The sequence below is a fragment of the Desmodus rotundus genome, chromosome 10 (genome assembly GCF_022682495.2).
Source record: "Desmodus rotundus isolate HL8 chromosome 10, HLdesRot8A.1, whole genome shotgun sequence".
NCBI classification, from domain to species: Eukaryota; Metazoa; Chordata; class Mammalia; order Chiroptera; family Phyllostomidae; genus Desmodus; species Desmodus rotundus.
In genome coordinates this window covers 14,934,660-14,950,341 of record NC_071396.1, presented here as the reverse complement: position 1 = coordinate 14,950,341, position 15,682 = coordinate 14,934,660, and the positions used below count along the sequence as shown (strand labels likewise).

Genomic DNA, 15,682 nt, shown 5'->3' with positions numbered 1-15,682 from the left:
CCACGTTCTGAGGCACCCCGCCAGGTAATGTAGGAATTGCAGTTGGGGACCCGTATCCACTTTTCTGGAGCTACTTGCTTCAGGCGCCAGCATCTTCCTTTTTCTTTTGCACGTTTCACATCTGATCAGTGGCCATTGCGGATGAACTTTCCATTCCCATCGTCTCCTCCTTTTATTTCTTTCCCATGTTCCCCCCACTGTCCTCATTTAAATCCTTACCATCTCGTACCTGGACAATTTCAAAAGCTTCTTTCCTATTCCCCTGTCTGCCACGGTCTCCAGCTTCATCAAACATCCTACTGTAGACAAACATTAATGTGATTATCACAATGACCCAATGGAGGCAAGAACATTATTCCCACTTTGCAGATAAAAAGAGTAATTAGAACAAATTAGAACAAATACTGTCTAAAAATTCCACGATAACAGGTGGGTAACAGAGATTTCACTCTCGTTCCAGAACCTAAGAAAGGGGAGTTGGCCAGAGTGGGAACATAAGGTGTGAATTATGGTGCTGGCATATAAATTAGGTTCCAATTTCCTAATTGGAGGTCGGAGTGGGGAAGGGGGCCTCCCCCAACACACACACATACACACAACACCAAGTAGCTCTCTGACGCCAGCTGGGTGTCAAGAATTCAACTCAGTTCTGACACTGTCTACCCAGAGAGGGCACCAGATTGCACAGGCTGAGGTTCAGCCTACAAGACTGCCCCACACAGGAACTTCAGATGCCAGCCACAAGCCCAGGTTGTCACCAGTACCCCTGACCAACTGGCTATAAATCAGAGGTTGCCGCCCTCCCTGAGTTCAATTAATTTGCCAGAACGGCTCGCAGAACTCCGAGAAACAGGTCCCTTACTAGAGGACCAATTTATTGTGAAAGGGTGTTAGCTCAGGAGCAGCCAGGAGGAAGAGATGCAGAGGGTGAGACAGGGGGGAAGGGGCTAGGAGCTTCTGTGCCCTCTCCAGGGGCACCATTGTTCCCACATCTCCATGTGGTCCCCAACCCCAAAGCTCTCTAACCCCATCTTGGGTTTCCCATGGAGGCCTCATTACACAGGCACGATTGATTAGGTCATTGCCCATTGGTGATTGGGACTGGTCCAACCTCCAGCCCCTCTCCCCTCCCCAGAGGTCAGGGGGTGGGACCGAATGTTCCCATCTTCTAATCATACAGATGGTTCTCTTGGCACTCAGTCCCCATCCTTAGGTGCGGTCCAAAAGTCACCTCACTAACAAAACAAAAGACACTTCTCCTGCTCTTATCACTTAGGAAATTCCAAGGGTTTTAGGAGCTCTGTGCCAGGAACAGGGTGAAGACCAAACGCATACGTCCTATTATACATCACAGGACCACAGTACGCAAATGCCAGGACCCCAGAACGGGCGACGTCAAGAAGGAAGAACAGACCTTGGGAGCAAGCAGGCTGGATGCGGGGAAGAAAGAGACACATCGAAAACTGGGAGTTTTGGAGGCTGCATCATTGCAGGTTTGGCCGGCTTCCCTTCACTCTAAGAAGGTTGTGTGACGAGGGAGTTTAAGACGTTAGGGTCCTGCATCTGTTCCCACCCTGGCACCACCTCCTTCTAGCTGTGTGTCCTTAGGAAAGTACTTAGCTTCTCTGATTGAGCTGCACCTCAGTGCAACCGGGTGGTGATGGTGATGATGATACTAATGACATCATCTGTCTAAAAGGAAAGACGAAGACGACGAACGTGCTAAAAACACTTGGTATAGAGCACATATGTCCCACATATTTCTAAAATATTATCTGAAAACATCGAGACATTTCTTTTGCTTTGGAATAGAGTTGTTTGCAATAATGTACTACGGATTTCATTATTTGCATGCCTTTAAAATTTGTAATTAAGACCCAAAAAGCCATCAGAAGCTAGAGCCCACGTCACACCGGCTATTTGGTAGGACACCCAGCAAGTGCTGACGGGCTCCGCACTCGAATGAGGTCGGGGAGAGGGTTGCAAGCACAGTGAGCGTCTTTCCTCCGGGGTGAGCAGACCGAGCACATCCGCGCCGTGGGAAACACACCGGTTTCCTCCGTGTCAGGGAAGGGACTCAACGAAAGTCTAATCTATAGACTCCCTCCCCTTACAACCAGACTGGCTTGTGAATCCACTGCTTTCTGGACGGAGTTCTCACCTAAAGGAAAGCGGGCTGGTCAGGATGTCTTCCCTACAGAAGTGTCATCATTTCAGTGTTTGTACTTAGAAGAACTCATGCAAACCAAAGCTTCTGTACAATTGGGTCATTCCCCCCCAGCCCCCGCCCCAACCCCACCCCCGCCCACTCTCTAAATAGTAATTAATCAAAATAACCAGAGGATGGCGGGGACGCAAGCAGCTTGCAGTCACACGTCCCCCCCTTTTTAGTCACCCTCTCAGCTCCCAGGGCCCCTGCCCCGAACTCAGAAGGAGAGCTGGCCCCTTTGGAAATCTGCACTTTCACAGCAGGCTGTGCGGTTGCATTTAAGCGTTGCCAGCCCCTGACCGGCTCCTTGCCGTCTCCCCACTCCTGTCCGAGGCTGTCACTGTGCTTCTGTCGTGCCCACGCTGGAGTGTGCTGGCAGGGGACTCTATCTGCACTTCAGCCCCGTGCTTTTTAATTCTCCAAGGAATGTTCTCAGGCTACTCAAGAAAAGAATGATCACGCCTCAAGAAACCAGGCAAAACGTTTCCAAGCACTAAGGAGCCCCCATGTAATCCTTAGCACGGATGGGTTGATTTTCACCCATCCTGCTTGTTCAGGAGAAGTAAGGGCCTCTCATGTGACTTCTGCACAGGTCAAAGGGGCTTCTACAGTGGAAGGCATGGCAAATGGTACCAGATTTCGGGGAGAGAAAAATCTGGCCCTCATCTTTGCAGCTTTATTCCCGGGGTCTGTTCGCTTATGACTCATGACCTAGGGTGGGTGATGAGGGTGGGAAGCGAACTGAAATGGTCTCATAAATCCGGTTCTCCTGCCCCCTTTTCTGAGGCGCTGGAAAGGCAGACTGACTTCTATAAATTCCCATCCCTCCCCCCACCCCCAGCGCTCCCTTCATTCATCTGGATTATGAACGGAATAATCATTTCCCACACATCAGCTGTGCAGTCAAATAAGTGTATTTCAGGCATTCTCTCTATACAGTAATAGGTTTTATTCTCTCCTAAATGTTATGTAATATTATTACCAATGTCCTTCATCCCGAATTCCTTACAGAAAACATGTAGGGACTTCACTGTTAGACCAGGTCACCGCCACCTCCCTTTATCCTGAGTGATGAAGAGAAGTCACACAGGGAGCAGAGACTGTGAACTAAGCCCACAGTCATTGCCAAGGCCAGGTCGAACCTCCTGTCTCCACAGAGGCCTATCTGACCCGGGAAATGTTTGCTTGGCCCCCTGCATCCATCAAACTTCCCCCCAACAAAGTCACACAACACTTTCCGGTACGGCGTGGGCTCTTGTCATCCCTGCCTGAATAAATGGAAACAAAACCACTTACAAGTTTGCTGTAGTAACATTTAATGCCTCCAACCAGCAGTGGAGCTCACAGACGGTGACAATTCACCCGTCAGAATAGAAAGCGGCTTCAGTACGAGCAGGCTTAAACCCACACACGCAAATACCAAGAAAGCAGGCAGTCACTTCTCTGGAGCAGTCTCCCGAGAATGACATCCAGACGAAAGCATGTACTTCAGAGACAGCACTCATCAGGGTTCACGTCTGGGGTCACCGTGGAACAGTCCCTTCCCTGGCAGAGCCCAGCAGACGGTCCCTATCAATTACGAGGCAGCATTACCCCTGACATGAAAGGAATCGTTTTTCCAAAATCAGTGTGCTGGTCGCAAGGGTGTTCCTGCCCTTCTAGTGCAAAGCTGACAGTGCCCCAGAGCTCAGGTGACTGTCAGTTTCATGCCAGTAACAGCCATCGTCATCAGCACCTGCTAAGTATTCTGTCTCTGGTAACAGAGTCGGTCTGAGGAAAGTCAGAGGTTCTTACCATTGCGGTGAGACTTTCCCTCCCTGTGGAGCTGGGCAGCGTGGAGCTGTCGCTGGTCTGCTGTTTCCAAAGCCACTGGAGCCTTTGGCGGCAGAGGCGGCTTTGCGTGGTGCAAAGGGATCGCCACCGGTTGTATTTCCGTCCCTCAGTGGCTGGCCTGGATGCCTTGGCAATCAGCCAAGCGGAGCACGAAGGCTGCAGCTTGCATTTCAGAATTGCCCCGGGGAACGTGTTCTTCAAAAGGTGGGCCCCTCATTAAGCATTTTAATAAACACCGAGGGCTGCTGCTTTCAGTTACCTTTCTCTCTCTTTTCCTTTTCGACTGAGTTGGGTTTTGCTGCTCGTGGAATGAAATTATGGCCAGGGCTCCAGCTGACCCAGGGGATGCAGGCACTGAGCCGACCTCCAACCTGGCCAGACTTGGCTGCTATTCCCACCAAAAAGAGAATCCTTTCTAGAAGGAGTGGAAGGAAGAGGGGAAAGCTGCGGAAAACTCCAGGTTTCAGCAGCTCCGTGATTGGTAGGAGTCCGCAAAGTGCTCTGGGAAACAAGCATCAGACCTGTATTTGAATCATGTGGAGTCAACTTCCAGCATCAGGCAAGGAAAGTTCTCTGCTCATCCAAGGAGCCAATGGAGCACGGCCTGAGCTTGAAGAACAAATGAAGTTCAAGTGTGGCAACCCCACCTTCTAGGACTCTTCGAATCCAGCTGGGTTGTATCAAACAGTTAATTAAACTGTACCAAACTGTCATACTCTGTTTTCCCTATGCTTTGTCAACATTTTATTGCTTAAAACTTTTATCTCAGAGGATTTGCCCACACAACTTACACATGGCAAAGGGGGGACCTCAAGCGAAGCTCAGGCCGGGACTCTTTGAAATAATAGTGCACAGTCCTGGCCGGGTGGCTCAGTAGGTTGCAGCAGCATCCCGAACACTAGAAGGTTGCAGGCTCAATCCCCGTCAGGGCACATACCGAGGCTGTGGGTTTGATCCCTGGTTGGGGCACATACAGGAGGCAACAAACTGATGTTCCTTTCTCTCCCCTCCCCCACAAATCAATAAACATATCCTCAGGGAAGGATTAAAAAATAACAATAAAAAGCAAAGTAAAATGAGAGTATACAAAAGCGAAACATCTATTAGTCGCCAACTGTTCTCCTGCCTTCGCTTCTCCACTTATTGAAAATTCCAGTAGGATGGTCGCCACGTGTATTCTGGCCACTTCTCCATGCCCAGCACAGCATCCGCTCCCCTGTAGGACGGGGATTGGCTCAACTGATTATTTTCCACAGTGGCTGGAAATGGGGCCAGAGCCCCACCAACTAGTAGAATTCCTTTCACTGCTGCATTCCAGGCTTCGGATGCATTTTTTCCATCACTGCTTCTTCTCTTATCAACAAGGGAAGGTTCATGTCTCCCAAAATGATGAGGCCCAGAAAGGGCAGGAATAACCTCCAGCGAAGGGAAATATTTGTTCCAGAGCAAATGCAACTCAACGGTCGAACTTCGTGCTCAGGCTGCCGAACGAGGGTTCTCTGCCCGATGTGCATAGAAGCCAATGTCGCAGCACTGGCCTTTGAGAGAAGGAAGGGCTTTGATTTGAGAATGGACTGGAGAGGCGATGAGAGATCGGGCGCAGACCTGTCTCCCTGGCCCAGGGCTTGGGGCAGGCTGGTACGGGGGGGAGCGGTGAAGGGTTCCCGGGGTTCCCCGTGAGTGGGGTTTCACAAGTGTTACTCCCAAGTGGCATATCCAAGGTTTCAACTTTGGTTCCTGGTCTTGTGAGAAACAACAGGAGCAGTTCGAGCTGGGGGTGCGGTTACACTTACGGCCAAGACGTCTGGTTTCTAAGAGGAGTCCACGGCATGTTTCAGGCCTGTGGCATCGAGCAGTAGCTGTGACTCAACAGAGACCCAGAAAACTACTCACGTGTTCCTCCCCGTAGGCTGCAGTGGGCTGCAGTCTTCTGGGGCAGAGAAGCAGAGCTGATAGGCAAATCAGCTGCCCAGGTGAGATAACAGAGCCCACTTTAGTGGCCAAGACGTAGCTTGGCACGTGCACACAGTAGGTTCTGGATACTGACTGAGTTCATATAAACCTTTTCAGGACTTCCAGCAACTCTGGAAGGTTGGACATTGGTCCTCAGGCCAGGAAGAGCCAACACTGCCTGGTCTGGGGTCTCAGTTGATGACCCCATCTCTCGGACACTTGGCCACCCTGCTTCAGCTGTCCCCCACACTTGGACTCAAATGGAATGAGGTGGAGACATGGACGGTGGGGTGACCAAGAAAAGAGCCTTGCCCCCCACTTTTCAGCAGCCTTTGTCTTTGTAAGCCATGGAGACACCCCCCCCCCCTGCCCTGGGCTCGATGAAGCACCTCCCTTCCCTTCTGCTTGCTCTTCAAGGTGCAATGTCCTTTGTTTGTCCATCAAGCAGACGCCCCCGATGGCTACACCCCACAGCAGTTTCTCTGCTCTGCGACTGCCCGCAACCATTTCACATTTCGTCACATCCTGTCATCGGACACCCTCAGGAAGCTACCGTTTTTGTTTTCTTTTTGACGTTTAGGTATCTCTTACCGTCTAACCAAAGCGTAAATATGTTATTTCTGTGTAAAATTTATAAATGGCATCCTGCTGACTACAAGATGGAAAGTTAAGACTACCCACCATGGGGCCCTGACTGGGCAGCTCGGTTAGTTAGAGCGTCATCCCGACATGCCAAAGTTACAGGTTCAATCCTGGGTCAGGGCACATGCAAGAATCAACCAATGAATGCATAAATAAGTGGAATGACAAAATAATATCCATGTCTCTCTCTCCCTCCCCCTCTCTCTTCCTTCTTCCTCTCTCTCTCTCAAATCAATCAACAAAAATTTTTTTTGAAAAAGACTACTCATCATGGAAGTTAAGGTCCTTCATGGACGGGCCTCTTCCAGTTTCCCCTCCCCCCCCCCCCGCCCAGGCCCCTGCCAGTACCTCTGCTTTAGTGACAAAGAAGACTTCGCAGTTCCCCCAAATCTCTGTGCTCCCACAGGGGAGCCCCGCCTCCTCCTGCAGCGCTGACTCTCTGGGCCGCTGGTCCAGTCCTCCCCAAGGGCCCAGAGGCTGGGGGACCCGCGACCCTGCACACAGACCTAGTAGGTCTCAGCTCAGTGCTTTTTCTGCAACAAGCAATGCCCGTGCAGGGTTTTGGCCTTATTTTTCCCCAAGAAAAACAGACTCATTCTCAAATAAGTTACCGTCGGGCGTAACCCACAGGGAGTCCGAAGAAGGATTTCTGAATGGTCATCTGTCTATTGACTGAATCGGATGCTACTGATGTTAAGGGTCGTTTGGACGCTTGTGTTCATCACAATTGTGAGGCTTCTCAGCCCAATTTGGTCAGCGCACACTGAATCACTGACACCCAGCCCCAGCCCCACCAGCAAGAGAGCTAAAAACCTGGGGAAAGTGAGCAGCAGAAAAAAGGGAAATTTTCTGTGAAACAGTAGATTGTATATTTTCATTAGAAATGTGGGCATCCAAAAAGCTGGTCCTTTCCTCTTGAATCACCCAGGACCCATCCCCCCCACACCCCCTAATAGCTGGCGTGCGGGGGCCCCACACTGAAGAATCTCAGATCCTCCGCAAAGGCCCGGTGGAGGTTTGCTCTGCCCCACTTTCAAAGATAATTTAAAACGCATCTGAGAAGGCCAACAGCACAGTATTTCCTCCTTCCAAAGCGTGCTGATTATTAATCGACTTAGTATTTTACTTTTTATTTTTTAAATTTGTTTTGAATGTATTGGGGTGACATGGGTTAATAAAATCACAGTGTACAGCTCTATCATACGTCATCTGTATATTATATTGTGGGTTCACCATCAAAGCCAAATCTTCTTCTGTCACTATTTATCCCCCTGTACCCTCCCCCACCTCCCCCCACCCCCTTTCCCTCTGGGAATCCCCATACTGTTCTTTGTGTCTATGAGTTTTTTCTTTTTTTCTCAATCCCTTCCTTTTTCCGCCCTACTCAGTATTTTAAAATGTTGGCCCTGCATTAATGAAAAGCTTATGTGGCATTCCCAAAAACTAGCCAATCGAGACTGGAAGCTCCGTGTGGCCACTGTGACCCCCAGCCCTTCCGCCACCACCCAGGGCCCCCCTGTGGGCAAGAATCCAGAGGAGATGAAGACTACAGACTCCTAAAATCCCGCGGGGGCAGAATGACGCCCACCCACCCCTTCAAAAGAACAGAGCATCCTGCTGGGAACTGTGCCCCTCTCCCTGCTTCTCCCAGCTCCAGCGTTAACCCCCACCTTCCATATTGCTGGGATGCTTTGCTCTTACTGGTTGAGGGTGGCCTCACCCACCCACCCTTGAACGGCCCCACGGTGGCAGCCCCTTCAGAGAGAGGCTCAGAGAGCTCAGCATGGACCAGTGGTTACAGAACCCCTTAGAAATAGCTGCACGGGCCAGATGGTGCTTTCAAATTTAATCTCAAGCAAAGTCACTCAGTCTAAGAATCACAAAGCATGTAGCGATGCCTTTCGATTCCTAATAATATTTCAAAAGTCTCTGTTTCTGTAGACGGAAATTGATGTTGGCACGGAAGAAATTAGGTCAAGATACTGAGAAAAAGAAACCATCACATCCTAAAACCACCCCAAGATCACCAAATATTTATATTACGAAAACAGTTACACAAGGGAATGTGTATTTCAACAGTAAAATATTTACATTAATTCCCATCATGGTAGCTTTTGTGAGACAGGAAATCATCCAAGATAGTTTCTAGTCGTGAAAAGTGGGTACGGCAGGGAGAAAACTCAGGAGAAATGAAATGTGAGTGCTCTGGGGAGGGGTACCAGCAATCACAGAAGAGAGTCCTTTGCGGGGTCTAAACCGTCTTGCAGAAGACATGCAACCTGTTCCAGACCGTCGTGAACTACAGGGACAGCTGACTGGTAGCCCCGAATCTTGGCAGACCACCCTCGTTTACCCTTTCCGGTTCTCTGCTGGACCACCTATTTCTTCGCTATTACGAGCGTGTTCCTGTTCTTCCTTTTCCCCACAAGGGGGAGCTGCAGCACAATCAGGGTGGAGCTCTACCGCCTTCAGAGTGGGAACGAGGACTCCCATCACCAGTTAAAAGCACTGGCGGACGTGCCCCTAACAAGAAAACGTGATCCGTTCGTTGTTTAAAATAAGCTTTGGAAGCTGCCCTCCAACGGAAACTGCTCCAGTGCTACACATACATAACTGCGCGCATTTCCTGCAACTAATCTTTTCACCTTGTATCTGCCTTAATAGCAGGTTTTGTAATAAATCATCTGGAAGACGTATTTAGATGATAATCCACTTACCCATCCGAAGCATTCAGACACCTGATGTTTTAATCACAAGGAACTCAATGGACTGATTTGCATGTGGATTAAAAGCAATCTTCAATTTATCTCCCACTCCCCGATTCTTTTGGCATAAAGGGTTGCCCCAGACAATTTTGTGATGGCGAGTAAGCCGTGTAATGAAGTGAACTCTCCCTTGCTAACCTTTGGCCAAAGTCACACCTGTACCCATTCCTTGCCTCGGCTCTTAATCACTCTTTAAAAGCAGCAGCCAGGTTCAGTTCTAATTTGCCTCTGAGGAATGCAGCACAAGCCCATTTACAAAAGCAATTATCCCTCAATTTCTAGGCGGTGAGTAGGCGGGGCCCCAAAAGGCCTCAGCCAGATGAGGCTCAGGGTCCCGGCCAGATCGATACAGGAACTCATTTTATATGACGCTTCTACAAAGCTGTGCGCAGTGTCTCGAAGTCAAATGCAGCTACAGCCAAGAGGGAGGAAAAGGCGGTACATGTCATAGGAACAGCAGAAGTGTCCCAAAGGCGGCCCTTGGGGTCCTAGAGTTCCACTCTGTCCAGGCCATTTGGGCCGCAGGATGGAGTTGGGGTGGGGACAAAGGACCAGCTCTCCCCAAGCACCATACTCCAGGGCAGAAGCCCTAAGAGTCCAGAAATTCTACATTTGAACTTGGCCTTGCAGGTGGGAGGAAGGAACACTTTAACAGTGTGTCAGCTTGATTTATCAGCTCCACATATGTAGCTGTATTAAAACCCCCTGCCGATACCGGGGTGGGTTTGCTCCCTCCTCTCCTTATTCCACAAATCAGAGGTGTGGTATCTCGGTTTGGTCAATTCGGTAGCTCCCAGTCGGGTTTCTGTGCAGATGAGAACTTTGCACAGACTGGGGGATAAGGCTCAGCAGGTGGCTATTTAAATTGACGTTTAGATTGAAGTTCAAACAAATTTAAAACACAGTTCCTTGGTCACACCAGCCCTGTTCCCAGTGCTGAGTAGTTCCACGGAGCTTGTGGCTACAGGATCCGAAAACAGACATATAGAACATCTCCATCACTGCAGAATGTTCTAGAGGACAAATCCGCAGGGAAGTTTGCTCATTTGGAATTCCAGTCCAAAGGGATCCTGGCTGTCATTAGACATTATCAATGGCAGCACTGCTTTGGTGATGCTCTGTACCAGAAATTGCAGGCTGGCCACCTGTGGAGCGAATAATTTGGGGGGTTTCTGTCATGTTGTAAACATGGTGGGATTAGTTTCCAACATTTAAAAGTCTGGTATTCTGATTTCTTTTTAAAAATAGAAGACCCGGCCGTGCTGGGCCTGCCTGCGTCCCCACCCCAGAGTACAGCCCCAGAGTCAAGGCTGTCCCTCAAGAGCATGCACCTTCATTCGGTGCCGAATCCCCCCCAGCGCCGCATTGGGGGGCGTTTCCTCCAGTTCCTGCTGCGTGTGCCTCAGAATGGAACCAAAATAACATATCTAGCATTGAAAAATATGTAGCTATAATGCAACACCACGAAAGGTGCCTAGAATGCTCTTACTTATTCTTTCTGTATCTTTAAATAGATAAATTCCATTCACTTATCCAGATGGTTCCCTTTGATCTATAAAAATAGGATCAGTGAACTACAAAATAAGCTTAAATGTCCCAATTTCCAATAATTCTGTAATCAACACTCTAGAGTTTCCAATGATGAAAGGAAGGAAGCCAAGAGCGGGGAGAAGTGACAGAGAGGCGACCCTTTCCTCCCTTGTCTACTGCCCCCTGCTCTTCCACACACAACACACGCCATGCCCACTCACACGCAAACACACCCGGGGACCGGCTTCCCTCAGGGACGGTGGGGCTGGTAAAAAAAAAAGTCATTATGCATAAATAAAAGTGAGCCCACTGTGAGTAAAACTGTAAATAATGGAAAACATCTCAACCACACACAAGGCTCTTCATTCAAAAATCTGATCTTAGGCTCATGCCTTGTACCCATTTAAGTTTATCCCCATCGAAGCAGGGACTTTCTGGGTCCTGTTCAAAGCCACAATGTAGCAGGTACTCAGTTCTCAACAAAGATGTGCGACATGGAATAACAGAACCTGCACCGGGAACAGAACATTTCCTCAGAATCTCTAGGCCTCTGCCATATTCCCCTTGGTGGCGGCCTCTCGAAATGATGTTTGTATTAATTTATTCAGCAAAGCCTTCCGTGTGCCGGGCTCAGCTGGAGGTGCACGTTAGCATAAGGCTCCGACGCTCGGAGTCGTGGGTGAAATGTTTAGGAAGGGAACTGCGGTCTTGCAAGATTTCGATTTTGAATAACTCATTGCCTTTTTAAAAAAGCTGTATCCACACAAAACAATACTATAATTTGTGCATTATATTATCTTATATAATGTATCTATTATGTGACCTATAATATCTACTATGTGATCTGTATCTATTATATTATCATTACACTACCCATTCCTCAACCTCTCCCTCGCCACCTTGCTCCAAGAGGAACCTGGCTAACGTCCTGGGCCACTCTTCTCCCTGCGGCCCCCTCAGGGGGGACCGTTCCTTCTCCCTCAGGCCTTGTACCCCTGGATGAGGAGGTGCGCGTGGGTGTCCTCCCTGGTCCTCACGGCCACTTTGAGACCATTCATTCTCTCTCCGTTGTCCCCCCCTGCCCCCATCTTGGGGCCTCATGCATCAGACTAGATCACCCAATACAAAGTGGCCTTGTTGTCACCACCATCTGCTGGTCCCCAGGGCCGGTCTTGTCTGCTTTCCTCTCACTGTGAAGGAACCTCTGCATCATTGCTTGTGTCTTAACCCTGAGAACTTCTGTATGTTAACACCTCTCCAGTGCTTGGGCATCTCCATTGCCTTGAACCACGCCTTCCATGATGCTCCACCCGGCTCCGCCAGCTCTCCCAGGTCACTACCCCTAGCTAAACACTCCACAGTCTCCATGCCGTGCACCCCGTTCTCTGCCCAAGCACCTCTGTCTTCCCTTGCACTCTCTCTGCCACGCTGACCTGAGACTTTTGGCCCCACGAAGACGGGCAATCCACTGCTCACAGCGCCAGGGTGCTCTGTGCCTCGGCCCTTGCCATCTTCTCTTTTCCCTTGGCCCAGCTCAAACTCAAAACCAACTGGGGAGATTGCAACCAGCGTGCACCCTCCAATCCCTGGCATGCCCCCTGCTTTGCTGTGCTAGCTCATCCTCACCCTCACCCCGACCCCCCCACCCCCACTCCCTGCTCCTGCACCTGCGCAGCCAAGCGAGGCTGGAGAAATGCAAACTCACATTCACACCAGCATCACAGGGGGCCCCCCATGGCCCCGATCGCCACTCTCATCTCCGGCCATTCATCTCCTCTCCCGAAGGGCTGCTAGTTCACATTTTCTTATCTTGCCCAAAACCTCCAACGCCTTCTTCTTCATCCTCACTCTCAGCTTCTGACCTTCGTTCTTACTTCACTTCCTGCCTCCTGGGATGTAGATATCCAGAACCGGCCTTCCTATCCCTGCCAAGCAAGGATGCTCCCCTCCGAAGGCAGTCCCTTTGTTGTACCGTACACCCCACCCCTCGTGTCTACTCAAGGACACCTCTTCAGTACTTAGGCCCTTTTCTACAAAAAAAAAATTTATTACTATTATTTTGTTCTATACTGAATCACTCCTATCAGCATGCTATTATTTCTCCCACCTGCAACAATGTGTTTTGTTGACTGAATATAGTCATTTCCATCTCTTATCACTGGAGAAAGGAATGATCAGAGTTATGATATGGAAATATGACTTTCATTCACTTGACCTCCACGCTGTGGGACGACACAGGGACAATTCAAGTTGCAACAGGAACTGGCGTTCCTGTCACACCCACTGACGTTACCTCCAGAGACCACCAGGTGGCGTGCGTTTGTGAGTACCAGGACTACCTACTGGGGCCTCCCAAGCATCTCCAAACACCCTTGTCCAATGTCCTGGCTCGTAGTTTTAAAGCCCTTACAGCAGGCCTGGGGTTTAGGGGCTCAGGCTTAAAGCCAGAGCCCCGAGGCAGGCGCATCCCCCGGCCCTGCTCTGCAAACCCCCTTCCAAGAGATACCACGATATTGCAGCATCTTTCAATCCCCTAGACAAAAATTTAAATGTATCTATTTTAGAAGATAAAATTCAGTATGTTACACTTTTCAAACCTTTCACAGTACAACAAAGGTTGTATTGCCAAGAGTTATAAAATTAGAGAGGAAATGGAAATCTGTTATTTTCATAATAAAGTCTTTTAATTTAGCCAAAGTATTTTGAGTTCCAAAACAACTCACATCCCCAAATGGTTGCGTTTTCATAGGGATTTACTGACTTGAGGCATTTGTAATGAAATGCCTCACTTAACAAAATTTTAAATAATGCAATTTTTAAGCTGTGCCTGAACTTGTAGTCTTTCTAATATTATGATCAGATCAATATCCAATAAACATACAACCATATGTAATATGCTCATAATACACTGACCAAATAGGTATGATATTCTTATTTTTTCACTGTGAAAGTGATAAAAGCTTGCAGTAAATAAAAGTTAAGTACTTTAGAGACATATAAAATAAAGTAGCCTCTGTTTACCTTCGCCCACTCTTTTTCCCACTCCTCAAATTATTAAAACTACTGTCAGCAGCTTTGTGCATGTATTTGCAGATTTTCAAAATATGATTTTTATGTTTTACTTTTGTAAATGGGACTTTACCATGTACGTTGTTCTGAAACATTCTTCTATTCCCATACCATCTTTATGCTGGACTAGTCCAGGTCGGAAGCTTCGTTCTCTTTAGGGACCAAATAGCATCTCTCAGGAGAATAAGAACAACAGTAGAAACAGTTCTATCCTGCATAGTACGTGTTGGATTCTAAGAGTTTCCAATGATAAAACTCAGTCACTAGTGACAACCCTGTGAGTTCGGTGCTATTTATCATTGTCTTTACAGATGAGAAAGCTGAGTCACAGAAGTGACAAATAACTTGATGAAGGTCACAGAGCTGCTAAGAGGTGGCGCTATGATTCAAGCTCAGACAGACTGGTTCTAAAGTTCACGCCAGACTGGTGATGCTCTCCACGATCTCCCGGGAAGTGGGTGTTTAGATCATTTACTATTTTAAACAATGCCACAATAAACACCCTAAATTGTATATCAATGGTTCTTGAAGATTCATTTCTAGGAGTGAGACTGCAGGTACAGGCATTGACAATTTAGGTAGGTTGTGCCTCACTGACCTCTAGGAAAACCTGGCCAAGTGACATTTCCTCCAAATGATGCTGCTTGCTTGTCCCTTGCTGACCCTAGGTGTTACCAGATGAGCTAGCAAACACAAAACAGCATTGTGGTTTTGCTTTAATTCATGGGCCCCTGATCATTCACGAGTGAGAGCAGCACCTCAGGTACTTACTGTCCATCTGTACTGATTGGTCTTGGAACTTAGCCTTCTCATCTTTTGGCCCATCAATCTACTGAGCTGTCTTTTCTTGTGGATTTATAGAAGCTCTTTACCCCACACACCTTGGCCCCAGTGAACACACACTTGTGGGGGGAGAGGTGGAGGGAGGCCCCAACCAGCATTTGGAACAGCTGCTGTGTAAGGTCCAGGGGCAAAGAGCTGAGAACAGCACGCATGACGTTACAGTTGCTTCCTCCAGATCAAAAGCACCAGCCTAACAGAGAGATAAGGAAGTTGATGACGTTATAGCTCATGATCTGCCCACGTAAAGTAATTTCCCTTTAGTAAATGTGATGTGTTAGGAAAAGCAAACAAGACGGCTGCCCACACCATCCAGGAGGGGCCAGAGGATGGGGCTGGCCTGGGCTTGAATTCTGGAGCCTTCGCTTATTTAGTTGGGTGACTTTGGGCCCACTGGTTAATTTCTTTCAGCATCCAAGTCTCCATGGAACAAGAATCATAAAATTTACCATGCAAAGTTATAAGAATTAAGGACAAAGGTCTATAAGTCTCTATTACAGAATCTGGCCACACAGTAGGTATCCAATTGTTAATACTGAATAATCATATTTACTATTATTATGGTTAATAATACAGTTGACTCTTAAACAACATGTGTTTCAACTGCGCAAGCCCAGTGGATATTTCTGGACATTTTTCCATAGGTGTGCATCAGCCCTCCCAGTCCATGGGTTTTGCATCTGTGAGTTCAGCCGGGATGCAGAGCAGTGGGTGGGGACCCGCCGACACAGAGGCCATGTTATGTAAGTGATAGAGCATCCGCAGATTTTGGTTTCCACAGACACTGGTCCTGGAACCAATCCTCCGAGGATACAAAGGGACTGTAGCAGGTTTTGGGGGA

The 15,682-nt window shown here is 48.5% G+C and overlaps 1 protein-coding gene across 6 annotated transcripts in view; it reads right to left on the bottom strand.

The window, feature by feature from the left end:
• PLD5 (phospholipase D family member 5) overlaps positions 1-15,682 on the bottom strand; it is a 215,323-nt gene that overhangs the window by 161,799 nt on the left and 37,842 nt on the right. The window contains exon 1 of one of the 6 annotated variants that reach the window (XM_045184586.2): positions 4,004-4,104. The exons of the other annotated variants lie outside the window; for them this stretch is intronic. Within the exon in view, the coding sequence (XP_045040521.1) occupies positions 4,004-4,006 (3 nt within the window). The 5' untranslated portion in view covers positions 4,007-4,104. Of the gene's footprint in view, positions 1-4,003; positions 4,105-15,682 lie in introns of those variants that run through there. 6 annotated transcript variants of the gene reach the window in all.